The sequence below is a fragment of the Rhopalosiphum maidis genome, chromosome 2 (assembly GCF_003676215.2).
Source record: "Rhopalosiphum maidis isolate BTI-1 chromosome 2, ASM367621v3, whole genome shotgun sequence".
Lineage (NCBI taxonomy): Eukaryota > Metazoa > Arthropoda > Insecta > Hemiptera > Aphididae > Rhopalosiphum > Rhopalosiphum maidis.
Window position 1 is genome coordinate 59787592 of NC_040878.1, and position 18458 is coordinate 59806049.

At 24.7% G+C, this 18458-nt stretch overlaps 2 protein-coding genes across 2 annotated transcripts; one reads left to right on the forward strand and one right to left on the reverse strand.

Annotated features, from left to right (window-relative positions):
- Nucleotides 1–6466: 6466 nt before the first annotated feature.
- On the forward strand, nt 6467–8609 carry LOC113554566. Its single transcript, XM_026958465.1, has 3 exons — nt 6467–6495; nt 7104–7263; nt 8344–8609. Coding segments are annotated over exons 1-3 (327 nt in total). The 5' UTR covers nt 6467–6493; the 3' UTR covers nt 8509–8609.
- A 2027-nt stretch (nt 8610–10636) lies between these two features.
- Nucleotides 10637–17420, reverse strand: LOC113552730 (beta-galactosidase-like). Its single transcript, XM_026955604.1, has 12 exons — nt 17225–17420; nt 16926–17082; nt 15325–15491; nt 14650–14800; nt 14519–14582; nt 13826–13920; nt 13536–13737; nt 13121–13464; nt 12744–13019; nt 11251–11388; nt 10988–11194; nt 10637–10918 (listed from the first exon to the last, which is right to left on the reverse strand). Exons 1-12 carry the CDS (start codon nt 17254–17256, stop codon nt 10709–10711), a joined length of 2043 nt encoding a protein of 680 aa, XP_026811405.1. The 5' UTR covers nt 17257–17420; the 3' UTR covers nt 10637–10708.
- Nucleotides 17421–18458: the final 1038 nt, after the last annotated feature.

Genomic DNA, 18458 nt, shown 5'->3' on the forward strand with positions numbered 1-18458 from the left:
ACGCGTATATGACGATTATAAAATTATTATGATAATATTGTTGTATAATAATATAATAATAGCACGCGTAAGTACACGCGTGGACGACGACTGGCCGACTATATTAAAATAATTTATAACGCGTATACGATGTCGGACACCAAGAACGACGCGTAATATCTGTAGTATATATTATAATATTATTATTTTATTATAAAATACATTTATTTGTTATTGATCGTTAGTTATCTATTCTTTCGGTTAAGATCGACGTTTTAATTTTCAAACATTAAATGATCTATATGGTTTTTAATAAACGTATACACGAGGGCATATACACTAATACATACAAGTATATAAACTTAGTAGAACGGTGTTGGAGACATTTTTAAAAAGAAAAACGTGGACTACAACAGCCTCCCGCCAAATTTGATCCTAGTTGTGCATATTATACAGCTTAAATCTTATAACTATTTTGATGTTAGAAATTTTTAAAATTTTAAAACTATTAAAATGTTGTATTACATTTTTCTAAGATTTTGTTATAATAAGGGCAATGCACATAATAGTTTCACAAGCATATTTATTTTTGATAAACAATATTAGATTAATTTTCAAACAACTCCAACATAACATTTCGTCTATGGTAATTTTTTAAAAGAAAAATTTTTAATTTACTCAATAATATAATTTTCCAAAACACCTAGATTAACTGCGTACGTTTTAAAAAAAGTAACGGTACTGTTAAGTAGTAAAGTACGGTTATAACTAAGAATTATTTATCTAATGCAAAGATCTCAAAGTTATATTGAAAGTTATCTAAAAGTAATTATAGAAACAGTAACAACACAACACTATTCGACCCCATAGAATTAATTGAAGCGAGACGCTTTTCCAACACCCATTTGGATTTCCGGTGTGGCTTTATTTTAAAATACAACCCTTACTACCACTTTTATATCCTGAAATAAATTGTTTTACTGAGTATTTTAATACATAGATATCAAAAGTTTTATTTGGATAAACATTTTGCGAAAGCATTAAGTTTTGATGTGTAATAGGGTTGCATAGAGCAAATAATATGCAAACCGATAAAATACACCACTTTCATTCTTCTATATTATTATTTATAATATTATAAATTAACATCATATAAGTATTCACTATAACTTTTGTTTCTGTTCTTAATATGCAGTACGCGTAACAAAACGTTTGAAAACAAATATAAAACATTATACCTGATTTATTTGTGAGCATTGATTAATATCGGTTAATTTTAAATTTTATAACGATTTATGTATTATGTATTTTTGATGTACTATTGAATAAAAATAACTAATATTTATAATATACTAATAAATCGTAAAATTGCTAAGGCGAAATAAAACGATTTAAATAAAAATGTATTTTTATACTTTTTGTTTACGAATTATTGTCTGTCAATGCAGAAAATAAAATATAGAAGTCAATATAAGATTTAGCCACGAATTTTTCAATTAAAACAAAAAAAATCTTGACAGTAACCCGAGAAAGATAAAAGACCGATCTCTTGCAGTGGATCTACAATTGTTTTCATTACTTGCATATTTTACTCACTTTATAATGTATAACTTATTATATGTCATTGTACTCGTGATTTTTTTTAATGATTATGACAATATTAAAAAAAAAAAGAAAAGATTCGTTTCATTATTTTAAACGATTCATTTTTTGACATTTTAAAAATGTTGTAGCACAGTTACAAATTTAACTTCATTTTTTTATATGGAAGATAGCAAAATATATTTTTAATGAAAGTGTTTTTTCCTGAAAGTTTTAATGGTCAAATCATTAAATTTATTTCATAACTTTATTAATTAATTCCTTTATAGTATAAACAGTATAGTAAATTCATTTATAGCTTTAATTAAAATAATTGGAACACATTTCATTTACTAGTGTCAAATATTATTTTTTGACCATCCTTTAATATAATTGCATATATTTTAATAAACTTAAATCGGAAATTTAATAAAACACATAGAAAAAAATCATAAACAATTAATTTATTTTTAGAATAGATGCCTACAAAGTATAGTTGATAAACATTGTTAATTATTTTAAATTTTAATACGCAAAAAATAAAATAATAAAAATAATTCAATCTAACATTTTAACGTACATTGCCACACGGTATATCTACCTACTAATGTAACATATAGTAGTATTGTTACGCGAAAAACAAAATTAAAAAAATATTATGGTAATAATCAACAAGTAGAAAAAATGACTATACCACAGTTGAAGTAATAACTATATGAGAGAATAAAAAAAATTACCCTGGAAGGTTATTTTTTTATTCGCGGAGGGGAGAAAAAAACTTTTGTTTGTGTGAATTATGTGCAAACCAGAATTTTTTTTTTAATCATCCGGAGGTAAGCCCTCCGTTTGGAAATCTTGAAAAAAAAAATACACAATATAATATATTTCCAGGTGTAATTACGACATTCACGTACGCGTATAAAAATTATGATTTTATTGAATTCGCTAACCGAGTTATTTGGCATTTAAATGTCGTCTTATTGTTATTCCGATAATAAAGAAAAAAAAATAAATATGCATTTACACAGGTACAGTAAACAGGGGAGATGTGTGTATTTTCCAATGATTTAAAAATAGGGTCTACATACTTGGGGACGAAAAAATATTATTAAAGTCTCACAGGTATTTAAAATTAAAATACTATAGCTGGTATAAAGTATAATTTTGGCGTTGCATACGCAATACGCATATTGATTGGTGAATGATTTCATAGACTTAAAAAATTATTATCTTAATTCTATAATTTAGATTCTAGATGACATATGCACAGATGATAGGAATAATATAACTATTTGCAACACTTCTTAATATAGAATGTTCTGTAAAGATACAAACTTCTGATTTTTAAATCAAGATCTCCCTTTTCTACTGTAAATTGTTTATAGGATAATATTTCCGAAAATATTGATGTATTAAAATCAAAATTTGAACTAGTGTTTTTTTATAGTTGTATAAACGCGTTTTATTGAACGTATTATCAATAAAATATTTATAAGTATATAAATAATAATTTGTATTATTATTTGTATGTTCTTAATTATTATATACTTAGACGTTGACTGTAGGGCTACGCTTTTCTAAACCTACAAAAAATTAAAGCTATTTTTGTCTTCGATTGATCAATTAGGATAGATGTCGAATGCAGACCATCTGAACATGCAATTTAAAATATGATTCATAAAATATTGTATGGCGTTTTCCTTTTTTACGCCGAATCACCGAATCCCAACAACGAACGAATGTATGGACGCCGTGAACATACTGTAATAGGCATAAACATCGCGCGGATGTATAGAATATATAAAAAATTAAATTAATATAATATAATATCTATCTTTTATATTATCATAATATTGGTGCACTCAAAGTGGTTACGCATCCTGAGCTCGAGATTATAATATAGATTTGAATACATTATTTTAAATTTTTGAATTTTTAAATAAATTTTTCTTCAATTTTATTGCGTAAAACGTAATTAAAATAAGTATTACTAGAACACTAAAAAGCGATTGTGTTTACCATGAAAAGGACAATAATATGATTTACGAAATTCTATTAGCTGATATATTTTTTGAACAGTATTAAATTGTCATTAATTTATAGATAACAATTTGCTGCAATATCCTTTTTATCGTAATTTTATGGTGATTTAATATAGTGCTATAAAAAAAAATCAAAATTATCTTATCGTTTAAATGCAGTATTTCTACTTTGGCTATTTCTTTATAATATTAGCGTGTACTATATAGGTTACAAATATATATCAAAAGAGAGGTTAATCGAAAATTAGACGAGTGGCTACCCATAATAATAGTCATCACTCATCAGTATGGTTAAACGGTAATCTTAAAATTGCAATTTCCGTGACGTAAAGAAGATCTATTTAATTTAAATTAACGTTCATATTTCCATCTTAGGCTATTATTATAACTATTGCCTATTTTCAAAATTTTTAAAGTAATAAGATTAAAATAAATACATAATCGTACAATTAAAATGAAAATATTATGTATTTTAGACTAAATATTCTTATGCACAACGCGCATATTTTAACGGTTTTAAGTGTCAAAGTAATTTAAATTTCGATTGAAATGTACCTATAGTCGGAGCAAAAACAAAATGATCATACACCGGAAAAAAAAATATATTATCGTTGTTCCCAATAAGGGTATACTGACCACTAGATTCGTTGGCCATTTTTAAATTGTTTTACACGTCTTCGACTGTAAACCGGTGGCTAAATATAATTATTAATATTTTCTACAAATTATTATAAAGTGACCAACAGATGTTATACTGTATTTCGTTGTTCTCTTTTTTTTTTTCATTTTGACACATCATCATATTATCCTACCTTCCAGAACATGCAATGATGTTATCCAACCGAAACTTTACACTGGTACATCGATACATTTACAGTTTGCTGGTAAGTACATACTTTATAATATTGTCACTAGGCGAGTGATGTGTATATTAATAATATGTTATATACGATGTTAGGCGCCGAAATAGTATTAATTTTTGTGCAAACAGCACGAAAAAAAAATAATATTATGCACGCGATATGTTGTAATTATTTATGGTACATCAATTTAGCAAACTGAATGTAAACACAATATCAAGGTCAGACTGGACGATAGTTTCCACCGGAAATATTTATTAGATCCTGCCCGTTTATTGTAAATGTATTACATTTAAAACTAATTGCAAAAAATTTCCGCTTAGGAGATGACTTCATAAAAAAAAAATTGATTAATCGATTACACAATAAAACGCAAATACAAGCATTAATTATAGATAACTAAAAAGTGAATATTTTTGAACTTTTTAACTTAAGTAATTATTTCATTTTTAATTTTCCGATTAACATATGACTTAACTAGATAAAATACCTATTGTAACAAACTATAATTTTATTAACAATTTATTCATTTTATAAATAATTAATTACATTTTTGATTTTATCACGCTATAAATGCATTAATTTTTTAATAAAAATATTCCTTGATTTACGTAATAACTTAGTTGAAACAAACATGTAATTATTTAAACTACTGAAGCTGGTGTACGATAAAAAGGTATAGTAGAATACATTTTTATCAAAATATAAAGTTATTTATTTAAAAAAAAATTGTAAGTTACTGTAAGTGAGATAGGTTAGTATTTTTCTATTTTTTCTCCATAATAACTTTAAATTCATTAAATATATTTAATCAATAGGTATATATTACTTATATATAACCTATGTATACTTATTAACTATAGTATATTAACTTACAACTTAGCTAAAGTTTTTAGTATTGAATTATTTGAATTAATATACTTAAACTTATTAATTTTATTTTTTATTAACTTAACATTTAAACATTTGAATTAACTATATATACTAATATTAATATAGCAACACGCGATACCTACATAGAATATCATTTTTTTCATAAGAATAAATATTTATTTAAAATACTGGTATTAGGTATATTCTATATAATATGTTTGACAATAAACTTATATTATATTTATACATACCAACTACCAGAACATCTGAGTCCCTGAAAGTTTAAAATAGGTACATTAATATTGTTTATACGCGTATAACATTGTGATAAATAGTGACAATTCGCTAAATGGAAAAACGAAGAACAGTATAATAAATAAAAATTAATGTTTACAAATAATATGAAACCGAACGATTCTTTTGTTGTATATTTTGTATTTATTGACCAACCCAAAATATGGTTTTTATTACGATTACGTGTTCGACAAGTTAATTTTAAAATGTTCCGAATTATTGGATAATATTTCATCTAAAAGGTACATCTGTATAATACACGTGCATTTATTAATTTCATTGCATAATAATACTTCTCAATATGGTATTGTGTAATGATTATTATTATATTTACTGAAATTGATTCGATACAATTATTTACGCTTGTTTAATAAACAAAAAAAAAAAAATATTCAAAAATATTCCTAAGTACTAATTACAAGACGTATAAAAAAAATAATGATAATATAACTATAAAACGATGGTGCAATGACATATTTCTTAATAAAGTAGTTGGTTAAAATGTTGAATTGCACGTGACAAGCCGTCATATTCTTTTTTTATGCAAAAAAAATTGAAGTTATAAATAAGACTACATAAAATGTACAGTCATATAATAGTAATAATAATAATAAAAAAAAAACGATGGGGGTTTTCGACCCTAATCCAACCACCCCTCTTGGATATGGTGCTGCATGTGGACTCCTGTTGAGCACCTATATCTGCTGATGAAATGTTTTCGGTTAATTCACAATATTATACTAGATTGACATGTATTCCGAATAATAAGATGATATTATTGTATAACTGCGATTCATTTTCAATATATAATGTCCCTGTTTTCAGTAGCAAAATCAGAATCATTGAAGACAGTAAGACAACAACATGTAAGTAGAACATTTTTTTATTATAAGTAAATTATTTATTGTATTTTTTATTATTTTTTGTTTTATTAATTTATTCTCGTAGAAATCAACAATAAACCATAATAATAGTATATTAAACTCTAAATAAATAAAAATTAAATCAACATGATAAAATATATTTCAAGAGTAACACTATATACTAATAAAATATTATGTTATTAATTATTTAAATATTTAATTTTTTTTTAAATAAATTATGATATAGCAATACAATGTTTGGTGTTATAGTAATGAATAACTACTAATGATCATTAAGAAATAAACCAAATTTTTATTTCAAAATTCTATAATATCTATCAAATATATGTACTTATATCATTATGTATAGATAGATTAGTGAAGTTTTTCGTATATTATTTCGTTTCTTTTTAAAGTTTCTTTGAGTTAAATAAATAAAAAATATTATAAATATTGAAAACTAAATAAATCATTATAGGAATGTTATTTTATGAATCATAATAAAATTATCCAAATGGCTGTTGTGTATTGTTTTTTGATGCCGTTTTGTTATATTTGTTATAACGTGTCTATTAACAGTTCTCAAAAATTTAAAACCTTATAATTTTCAGGAAACTCTTGGGATACATTCATCACTTATTACTAATCTCTATGTGCATGACGTACCTCATAATTATGACAAACGGATATCCACTGCGTCCTAATTATTGTTCGGATGACAATTTCGTTATTGAGGAACCAAACATATCGATTGACCCTAAACCCATATTGGTAAAATATGCTTAAGTAAATCAAAATATATCTTGCAATCCATTACCATTCTCCAATTATATGATTATATATTATATTACATCTACATTGTAGAAGATATTTCTATTATTAATTATGCTGATCACATTATTTTCTATAATAAATAACGAATTAAAATTCTGATTTTTAGTATTATATTTAAAGACCATATTATTTTTAAACAATATTTTTAATTAAAATAGTTATGATGGATTCATTATACAGTTTTATGAGTAACTATATCAAATTATTTTTTTTTCAAATGAGAACCCACTTTTTTCCAGTGAATAAGTGTTAAGTAGTTTATTTTGACGAATATTTAATGTATCTAAATTGAAATACGAATGAGTAATTTCCGATTTATAAAAATGTATACACTTATTAGGATTGTCCTTAAAAAGGTTTTTACAAAAATTAAAAATATACGTAATAATGTCTTCTAGTAAGTAGTAGATAAAGTAGCTAATTAACTAGGTCAGACCATTTTTATAAACTGTAAAATATTAATTGATTAATATGAATTTAAAATTAATTTTAATAGTACTTAACTATATTTTTAAATTCAATTTCATCATTTCAATTTAATACCATTATTAGAGCTCTCGTAGGATGTTACAAACGAATAAACACGGACCTAATATTAATTATGTAGGTTCTTTATTATTTGTTTGATATAAAATGTTTAAATCAAGCTTAAAATTAATCCAAATATTTTGAAAAATATTGTATGGAAAATGCTGAAATAAACATTTAGTAAAAATAGTAAGTATCTACGGCTATTCATTTTTAAATGACAACAACAATTTGTCAAAATTTAGTTTAGTGTTAAAAATCTTGGTTTTAACTCTTACATAGTCCCTTTCCACCACTAGTACTAACTAGATTTACTTTTATACCAGAAAATATATTAAAGTTGATAATTGAAGCAGCTATATAGCTTCAAAAAGTAATAGTATAAAAAAACATACATTATTATAAAATTTATGCATTTGCTCAAAATTATATGTAGAATATATAAATCAGGTATATAGGTAATAGTTATTTACGCGTTTTGTTTTACAGCGAGTCAGTAAGAGATTCATGGAAGATAGTACCTTAAACGATTTAATAAAACCTTCCGAATCCAATTTTATTCTGAAGAAGAAAAACTCTGAAATAATCAGTGCTTTGATGGGATTACGCAGGGCCATGTCAAACAACTATGGCGAACATCGTGTACACAATTAATAATGATATTTTATTTTTGTTGTCTAGTAAATATATTGCATATGTTTGTTAACACTTAACACACATATAAATTGTAGCGAATATTATAATAATGAATAAAATACAACTACCTATATACGACATTTGTAAATCAATTGTATAAAAATAAAGTAGTTAATTTTTAAACATAAAATAATATGTTGTACACGATTAAAATGAATCGTTAAATAACTATGAGCTACGACAGATTATTATTTTAACAATATCGATAAATAAATAATTTAAACGAATCTTATCTATTTAGAGTGCAAACGCTAATTATTGTGAACACCCAAATCTTTGCGTATAGACCTATAATTTGAATTCTGTTTTTTAGTTGGTTGTGATAACATAAAAATATGGTATATATTTATAGCTTTTAAATTTTTTTAAACTTAATTAGACATGCATAAGCGTATTGTATACATTTTTGGTTTTAAATGGTAACCACCTATTTTAACCACTAATTAATTTTTAGCTAATTGTTTAACGAATTATTCTAGTTTTACCAACTTTCCAAGTCAAAAATAAAATTGACCAAGTGACAAAAATTCAATAAAAAACTGAAATGCACGGAATTTTCTGAAAATAATTATAATTATTATAATAATTCGAGGATCATTTAGGCTTGAAATTTTTACCCCTTTTTATTAAGGATGATATCAACACGTTATTATAATTTAAGCTACTTTATAATATTCATTTTAATTTGTATATGGATAGTATGAATTATAACTTATAGTTTTATAAAAAAAAAACGTAAATAAGTATGTGATTTATTTCGTTAAATTTAATAAATCTATTAGAATTTATTAATAATTAATAATAAAAAATTCAATTCTTATTTATATTATAAATTTATTTAGTTATTGATTGATTTAACGTATAAATATTTTAAATTGTTGTCCAAATAAAGTAACTATGCTATTTTGAAATTAAGTAGAAACATAACTAATACTTATCGTATTTTATTGTCGGACATTATATAATTAAACAATAGGTTTAGGTATCTAAAGTAAACATTTATCTGTATGACAATAAGTATGTTATCTATTTTTTGGAAGTGTCAAAAAATGAAAGTTGTGCAGCACAAACTTATGCTCAACGTTACCCAGGTACTTAACAGGTAATAGGAAAAATTTCTAACTAAAAAATAAAAAATAAATCTTTATATTATAAAAAAAATCAAATTTCACTTTCCAGACATTTTGTCTTATTGTTTATAGATTTTCAATAAAAAGCCATAAAAAGTAGAAAACTGGTCAAAAATTCAAAAATAATTAAAAACACTGGAAATAAGCATATTTTTAAAAAATCATTGAAAAAAACAAAAAAAAATTACTTTTAAATTTCATAATTGAACGCGTTTTAACATAACGTACACTTCCATCGCACTCTGCTACATTTTAAGCCAATCCATAAAAATAAGCAAATGCTTTAAGTCCCGAACCCTGCTTATTATAATATACCTATTTATAAATAATATTATGAACATTGAACAATAAGTAAATAATTACACGACTGTTATTTTATAAAATAACCCAAATAGCTGTTATGTATTGTTGGTTGATGCCGTTTTGTTAAAGATTACATCAATAAATTGTTCTCAAAAATTAAAAGCCTCGTTATAATTTTCAGGAAACTGTTGGGCTATATTCATCACTTATTACTAATCTGTACGTACATGACGTACCTCACCATCATAACCAACGAATATCCACTGAATCCTAATAATAATGGTTCGTACGACAATTTCATTATGGAGTAACCAAATTCACTCATTGAAACTAAAACTCGAGATTTTGAACAGGTATTAACCAGCACTTGCACACGGATCCCGTGTACAACAAAAAACACGTATAATTGAAATCCGTGTACTCAAATTTCGTTAAAAATATTAAAAACTTGTAAGCGGAAATTATAAAATTCATAGTGGTTTTACTATAGTATTAAAGATCATTAAAATAGTATTTAGTAGAATTAGAATACTATTATTAAGGAGTCAACACCTTATAATTAATTAGAAACATATTTTTGATAATTGTTATCCATTAAAAATATATGTTTATAAATGATTATATTTAGATTTATATATAATAAATGTTCCATAGTTATAACAAGAATATTTATTTAATAATAAAATAAACAATACTTGAACTTATATTATGTTATAATTTGAATTTTAGTATACTTCGTTTACTTTACCATTGAGATTAGGTTTATTAACTAACGATATTGACAAGTTTTCGGAAACACCTTCCAGTTCTAACATTATGATGTTGTTTACTCCAGGATAAGGAATTAAAAATACAGCAGGAATATATAGAGTGATTTGTGGTCCAGCCGAAGGCCAATATCGACCAACATTAATCCCGTTTACAAAAGCAACGCCCTTTACAACAGAAAACAAATGTATAATTAATAAAATTAAATAAAAATGTTCATAACAAAAAAAACCAACCTTTTTCCAACCAGTAGGGTCCAAATACGTATCTAAAGGTTTTGATAAGTTATTTGGTAACGTAAATGTTGTTTTATAAAATGCCGGTAATACAACGTGTTTCTGTGGTTCAATGGTCGAAAGCCATGACGTTTCGTTTAGAGGGTATGCTATCATCTTCCACGGACCCAATATATGATTACCCAATGTTACGGGTTCGAAAATACCCTGCACATAGAATGAATATAATGAAAAATCGGTAAACTGGAATCTAACGGACTAACCTTTCTGTCTTCTAAATATTTCCCGACATTAATTCTTCCTTGGTTTTCTATTAGAATACTTAGCTTTTGAACTGTACTGTTAATATTTAAGCTCACGGGTATATTTTCATATTTACGAGGTATTGAATTCACTTGTACCTAAAATAGATGTATAATACATTATAACAAATCATGTATTAAGAGGATCTAGAATCAGAAATGGCATGGTTTTACAATACTACGAGTCAAGCCCGTCAGACCATAGTCTGACCTAATGCCGACAGGTTATCGGGCTCGATTTGTATCATACAAATGGGGTACATAATAATACATTATATAAAATATAATTAAAATATCGTTTTTGTTATTATTTGCTCGAAACGTAGAAATGAAAACGATATTTATATATTTTTACCACTGTTTACAATAAAACATAACATGGGAAGCACATTTGCTTTTTTTAACTGATGTAATTATAAATACATTTAAACAAAAAAGAATAGGTTTTTAAATTTATTTTATTAAAATAAATAAATAAAAATTATTTTTAGGTATTCTTATCTTTATTTAATTTATTTCAATATAATGTGCTATGATTGATTATAAATACTATATTATACTTATAATCACTGGTACTATAATCGATTATGAAAGAATTTGTACAATATGTTTTCGTCAATAAATTGTACGTATATTAATAGAAATAAGTAATGAGAAGAGCGGTAGTAGTCGATGTCTAAAGGCCGTATTTTCGTCGCAGTAACACAGTATGTACAGTGTAGATTCGACACCGCAAACAGGCTGTGGCATTATTATATTTTATTATATGTATTTTACTTATTATAATTTTATGTTTAATAAGTATCGGTATATTTTTTTTTTTTGGAATTCAATGTAAAGCTTGAATATATTGTGACAGTATGACTTTAATATAAAAAAACATTTAATAATTTCAGGTATCTTAAATATTAAAACAAAAAAACCATATTTAAATATTTTAGCCTACCCTTATACCAATGTCTAGTTTCACCATGGTCTTACTGATTTTAGGAGCTTATCTGTTTTTGCAAATATTTTATTGATGCAGACTTTTAAAAAATAAAATAAAAAATGATCTTATTCTAAAAACTTACTAAATGATAAATTCACAATACATTGATATTTGATAATAATATACAGTTTGTAAGCAAATGAAAATGAAAATTGTAAAAAATATTATTAATATTTTATTAACAGTGTTAAGATATCATATTACTTCTTACAATTATTGTTAATTGATAATTTATATGGTTAAGTGACGTAAATATACATTGTTACTGTGGTGGTTATGATGAGTATACTATACGGTACCTATGTTTGTTTAGATACCTAATTTACTTTATATATAATATAATGTTGTGTAATCCTGATTTCTATTTTAAATAATAAAAAAGTACATCATTAGATATAGGATACTAAATTTTAAATATTTTTATTTTAAAAAGTATATTATATCTATATGTATATCATTATACCTGGTCTAAGAAGACAGTTGCTTGATCTCTGATTGTGCTTATAGTAAGGTTTACAGGAACTGTGACGTTTTTTTGATCGTTTGTCAAAATAGTTTCATACATTACAAATCCCGTGTTTATGCCCATGACTTCGAACCCAAGTGGAACATTGTTCTCAACCGGTTCAATCCGTTGCGTAATCTTTTCAAATAGACTAACCAACGGTTGCATTGTGAATACTCCATAATCACCTTTAGGTGCTGGAATGGGTGATATTTCATTTGATACTACAAAATTCTTCAATACGCACCATTTAAATTAAATATATATAATATGTGTATATATATATATATATATAATATGTATATATATATATATAATGTATTATCAAAGCTTACAATTTCTTTGAGCAATTTTTTTATTTTAAAGTACATTTCAGTTGGATCTCCTGCTTCGTTCAATGGAGCACTGAAATCATATGAGGTTTCCACGGGGAAATATTCATCATACTTGTATTTGAATGCACCAGTAGTAAACCCAAAATTTGTACCCCCATGAAACAAAAAAATATTGACCGATGCATTCAAATACAGCGTATCTTTCATAATACTGATAAATTGATCAGAGCTGCTAATATTCATTGCTGGTACACCCCAATATTCCACCAAACCTGTATAATACTCCGAAATTACTGGGGGTCCTTCTTTTTGAATTCCTCTTGTTTTTTGAAAACATTGAGGAACTGAAAATTGCATTGAAAAATAGGTCAAAAAATAATTTTCATTTTTATTTCTATGTACGTGAACTACTCACTATTTTTAATCCAACTGCCAAAATCTATGGTTGCATAAACATCAGCTACAGTACCACATTTTAAGGCATAAAGTGACTCCATTTCACAGCTATCGGTTGTGTAAAGAACAGCGTTAGATTTAATATAACTTTTATACAAATCGCGTAACCATATCATATACTGATGATCACACGTAAAGTAATCTCCATATTCATTCTCTATCTTTACAGTGTACAAAAACGAATATTAATTTCTAAAATATAATGATATAATTAAGGCAATGCATAATAAATTACTGATAAGTCTATACCTGAACCATTATGATATTTCCACCATTTCCGTATAAAAAAGGGACGATCTTAGGCATAAGTACACTAAACCATTTAGCAATGTAATATTTATAACCTAAATTTAAAGAATATGTATTTATTATATTATTAAAAACAAAATGTATTTTATTTCACTGAATATATTTTAAATCAATATATATACAAAGCCACTATGTATTAGCCATTTAAAAAAAAAAACTTTTTCACCAAATGTTTAAATGCTTGAAATTTTAATATAAATTTTCATTAATCTCATGATTTTTAATATTTTTTCTAGTTTCAAAAAAAATTGCGAATTGTCAGTGTCATCAAACATGTAGTCCGCGAGATCATGCCAGTATAATAATACCAAGATATATAAACTATAAAATAGCTATCTTTAATTTTTTTGAAAATTATTAAATAAAAATTTTTTAAAACTTTTTACCAAAACAGGAAATTAAATTAAAATATGAAATACTTTTAGTCTTTTTCCCCGTGGGTCTTAAAAAAATATATAATTATGATATTTCCAATATTTTAGAAAATATTGCAATGGATAAATTCTCACGGAACACCCTTTATACATCTACGCAAATTACGTACCTAGTTAAATTACCTCACGCTGAAAACTATTCAATCTAATAATTCTAATCAAATGACTGGCCACAAAAATATAAATCACTAATACGTACTTGGATCATTAGTTCTCAGACCATTTTTGGGCACAACATTCAATAACCAAAATGGAAATCCACCCTAGCATAGTACAAACAACAATCATTTAAGTATAGTTTCTAATTCATTAAAATGTATTGTTTCTCACTAAATCTCTTTCGGCACCTATGTATGGCCCAGGCCTGAGCAACAAATACATCCCTTCGTCATGAACTAACTTAAGGAAATACTCCAAATCGGCTATGTCCTCAAAGTTGTATTCACCTGGATATGGCTCATGTAAACTCCATTCTACATAACTAAAATTCCATTAACAATTATTATATTTTTATCTATCAACATATTTTACTTCTCCGTCGGCTATAATCCAACTATTAAAATTAACGGCTAAAATAATGTGCCATTTCCGTTCTTTTTTATTTTATAAATATCTCTGTGATAATGTTAAATCTCAATAAAAATTTTATTGCAGATTACAAACACAAGTCTTATAAATATACTCATATAAATTAATCTTACAATATTAATGTTGTGTTTGCATTATTAACAAATAATCTATTAATTTATAACACACGAGCATAGTTATTATATCTTATAGAATAGAAAGTTATGTCATATTTCAACGACTATTTTTAAAGTTATATTTTTTATTTTATACTGTGGATGTTCACTATACCATAGGTACTAAATACGTATTATTAGTATAAGTAACTCATTCAAATAAATGTTATAAATTAATTATAATAATAAACACGATACACCAATTCGTTTTAATATATGAATTTTAATTTTAATTTTTTTATTTTTTGTAACATTTACTCACGTTGATAAAGCATTTAAACCAGCTGCTTTCATTTTCTGAATTCTATCCTTCCAATAAGGTTTCGGAACTCTAAAATAGTGTAACGAACCTGAGACATATCGAAATATTTGACCGTCTTTCAGAAACTCTTTTCGTTCATAATCAACAATGAAAGTTCGTTCAGCTATCTAAAAATAATCAAATATATAGAGAACAAACGTTTCTTTGGATACTATAATTTACAGTAATTTACCATGTGTAGAAACCTCTATTGAAAGGTGTACTAAAAATATTTATTTTGTATATAAGTACACCGGTATTTATCATTTGTCATAATATTTTTAACTTCTTAGTTACATATTATTAAAAATATTATTAAATAGAAAATATTATGTTATATTGAAATGAATTAATTGATTATTGATGTACCTGTATTCAATAATTTTTTACCTAATATTTTTTAAGTAACTAACCTTTGAAACAGAACATAAACCGGGACCTTTTAAAACTAGTTTTAGTGAGATCATTGTAATAGACATGTTAAAAATGTTAAAATGTTAATTTTTCATTAAGTTATGATAAATCATTGAATAAAAAAAACATTTTTGAGAAAACACAGTTCTGACAGCCTATATTGTTACTAAGAGTATTGTATCGTATTGCATTATATTTTTTATGAAGCTATATATTATTACTATAATAGTAATGCCATTGCGGTTAAATTTTTTTTACTAAAAACACAATGAAATTAATTATTATAATTATATTAATCTGTATCATAATAGATTATTGTTATTAAATTTTAAATCCATATATCGATTTACTTTAGAAAAGAGTAAATATATTCATGGAATTTAAATCATAAAATTAATCTAAATATTTTAAAAATATTCTTGTATTTACTATATCAATACAAAATATCAATAAAAGAAGGTACAAAATTTGTATTAGACCAATTTTATTATATAAATACTCAAAATTAAAAATGCTTTTGATAACACATGTAAATTTATAACAAAATTCCGTTTAGTTAAATTAAATCGATAATTGTAATTAAATAGTATTATATTTACTGATTAACAACATTTTAACTAATATTTGGCTCCTTTATAATATATATATATACTAAATAATTATTATTTATTATATAAAAATTTAATTTATGAGTTAGTATAGGTAATTATATAGTATAGCCATATTTTTGAAAATATTATCTATCATTTTATAAATTTTATAAATCTCTTTTAAATCTGTTGAATAAACTTTTTATTAAGTTTATAAATTAACATTATAGATAAAAAAAGATCGATGTTTAATAATACAGTAACTTTTCAAATACATTTTTAGTTATATCATTGTTAATATTGTACGTATAAACTTATAACCCATACAGTTGAGCTTGGCACTTGGCAACATTAAAATTTCACAAAAAAAGTTATCCGACAACACAACTATATTGAAAAAAATATATTCTAATCTCACTTTCCATTTTAGTCCGTGAGATTGAGTCATTTCTTAATGAAATATTGCTGTCAAACAACTTTAATAAGTAATAACCATAGCGGTTGACCGGTTAACGATTACCAACACGAACTGAAAGTGTTATAACAAGTGGTTCTTACCTTCGATGTTTCTTTGGATTCTGGATGAATTTCATTTCTTATTAAAATGTATAAAAGATAAATAAAAACCAGCTTCAATAAAACGAATAATATTACAATATATGAACACTTCAAAAGTTTTTGATTACATCTTGGTTTCTGTTTTTTTATCAACGATCTAGAACGAAAAAAATTCATTTATCTAAATGCAAACAAATACCGTATTTAAAGATTATAATTGTATGTGTATTGGTGATTTATGATTAATATTAAATTTCAACTGTATACTATTATTAATATTATGTTGATATTGTACTTACTCTGTTTCATTGTTTTGAGACAATAAACCCATATTGTATATAGCTATAGGTATTTTAAGTAGGGATAACTATCTATCCAGCAAAATTATTTTTAAGTAATTAAATAGAATACAATTTCAATGTGTAATATGCTTATTTATATACTTTTTGTAGTAATATATCAGCCTATAAAGAACCATTAACGTGTATAGTAAAAGTGTTTGACGAGACTGCCAACAAAATATAATATTAATTTAAACAGTATCCTATACTTTGAGTATCAACAATAAACATATAATATGTTGTTTCGTGTTGGTTTAATTCAATAGAAACCAGGCAATTCACTTTAATTCCGGTTTTATTTTAATTCCCACTCAAAATACTGTTCGTCTATGATTAGCTAATAATAATAAAATGAAGTTTCTTCAATGGCTTTATATTATAATAATCAATTATGTTCATTGAAAATCATATTTGTCTTCGAGTTTTGTTAACGAGTAAATAGGTATAATATTTGCTCCGGGACCACTGTTAAACGGAATTAAGTGAATTAGTAAAAAAATGAAGTGACGCATAAAATGAGATAGGTAATTGGAAATATTTTTAAAACTAAAACTAATAAACCTAATATAATGTACTTAAAATCTGTTTTGTTTATAATATAAACTAGACATATAAATATTATTAATTCTTAATTTATCAAATTGTATAGTTTATTTTCAATTTAGATTATAAATTAAGAAATTGTTAACATAATCAAGTACTGTATGTTTTATACTCAGCTGTATATAGACTATGCCAGAATTGATTAAGAAGTAAGAACGACCAACAAGTTTCTCATCTCCCAAATTTTTATTTATGAACCTCAATTCATTTTACCTTTATAAAATTATATCTACGAAAATAATATACAATGAAGTAGATTATACTTTGTTGCATTATAGTTAAATACAATTATTTTATATTTTTATAAAATGTGTAGAAACGTTTCTATCCCCATTGAAATTTTAGATTGTTATCGGTTTTTTCACTTAAATATCAGTAAAATATTTCGTAAAAATTTGAAATTCCAATAATTGTAAAAAAAAATTGTAATCGTACCCATATATTTTCGATGTTTTTGAATTGCAAAAGTATATTAAAATTTTCATAAAACTATAAATCATCCATTTTATATCTAAGATAATTTATTTTAACAAAATTCAAAATAACAAAACGTTTAATATGTTTTACAGCCGAATCATTAAATAATTTA

Bases quoted from the DNA above. Each gene is read 5' to 3' on its own strand.
- LOC113554566 (XM_026958465.1), top strand. The intron at 7,264-8,343 runs GTAAAATATGCT...TTTGTTTTACAG, and splicing joins TTGACCCTAAACCCATATTG to CGAGTCAGTAAGAGATTCAT.
- LOC113552730 (XM_026955604.1), bottom strand. From the start codon at position 17,256: ATGGGTTTATTGTCTCAAAACAATGAAACAGA. The intron at 17,083-17,224 runs GTAAGTACAATA...TTTTCGTTCTAG, and splicing joins TCTCAAAACAATGAAACAGA to ATCGTTGATAAAAAAACAGA. The intron at 14,801-15,324 runs GTGAGTAAATGT...ATGGAATTTTAG, and splicing joins GGTTTAAATGCTTTATCAAC to TTATGTAGAATGGAGTTTAC.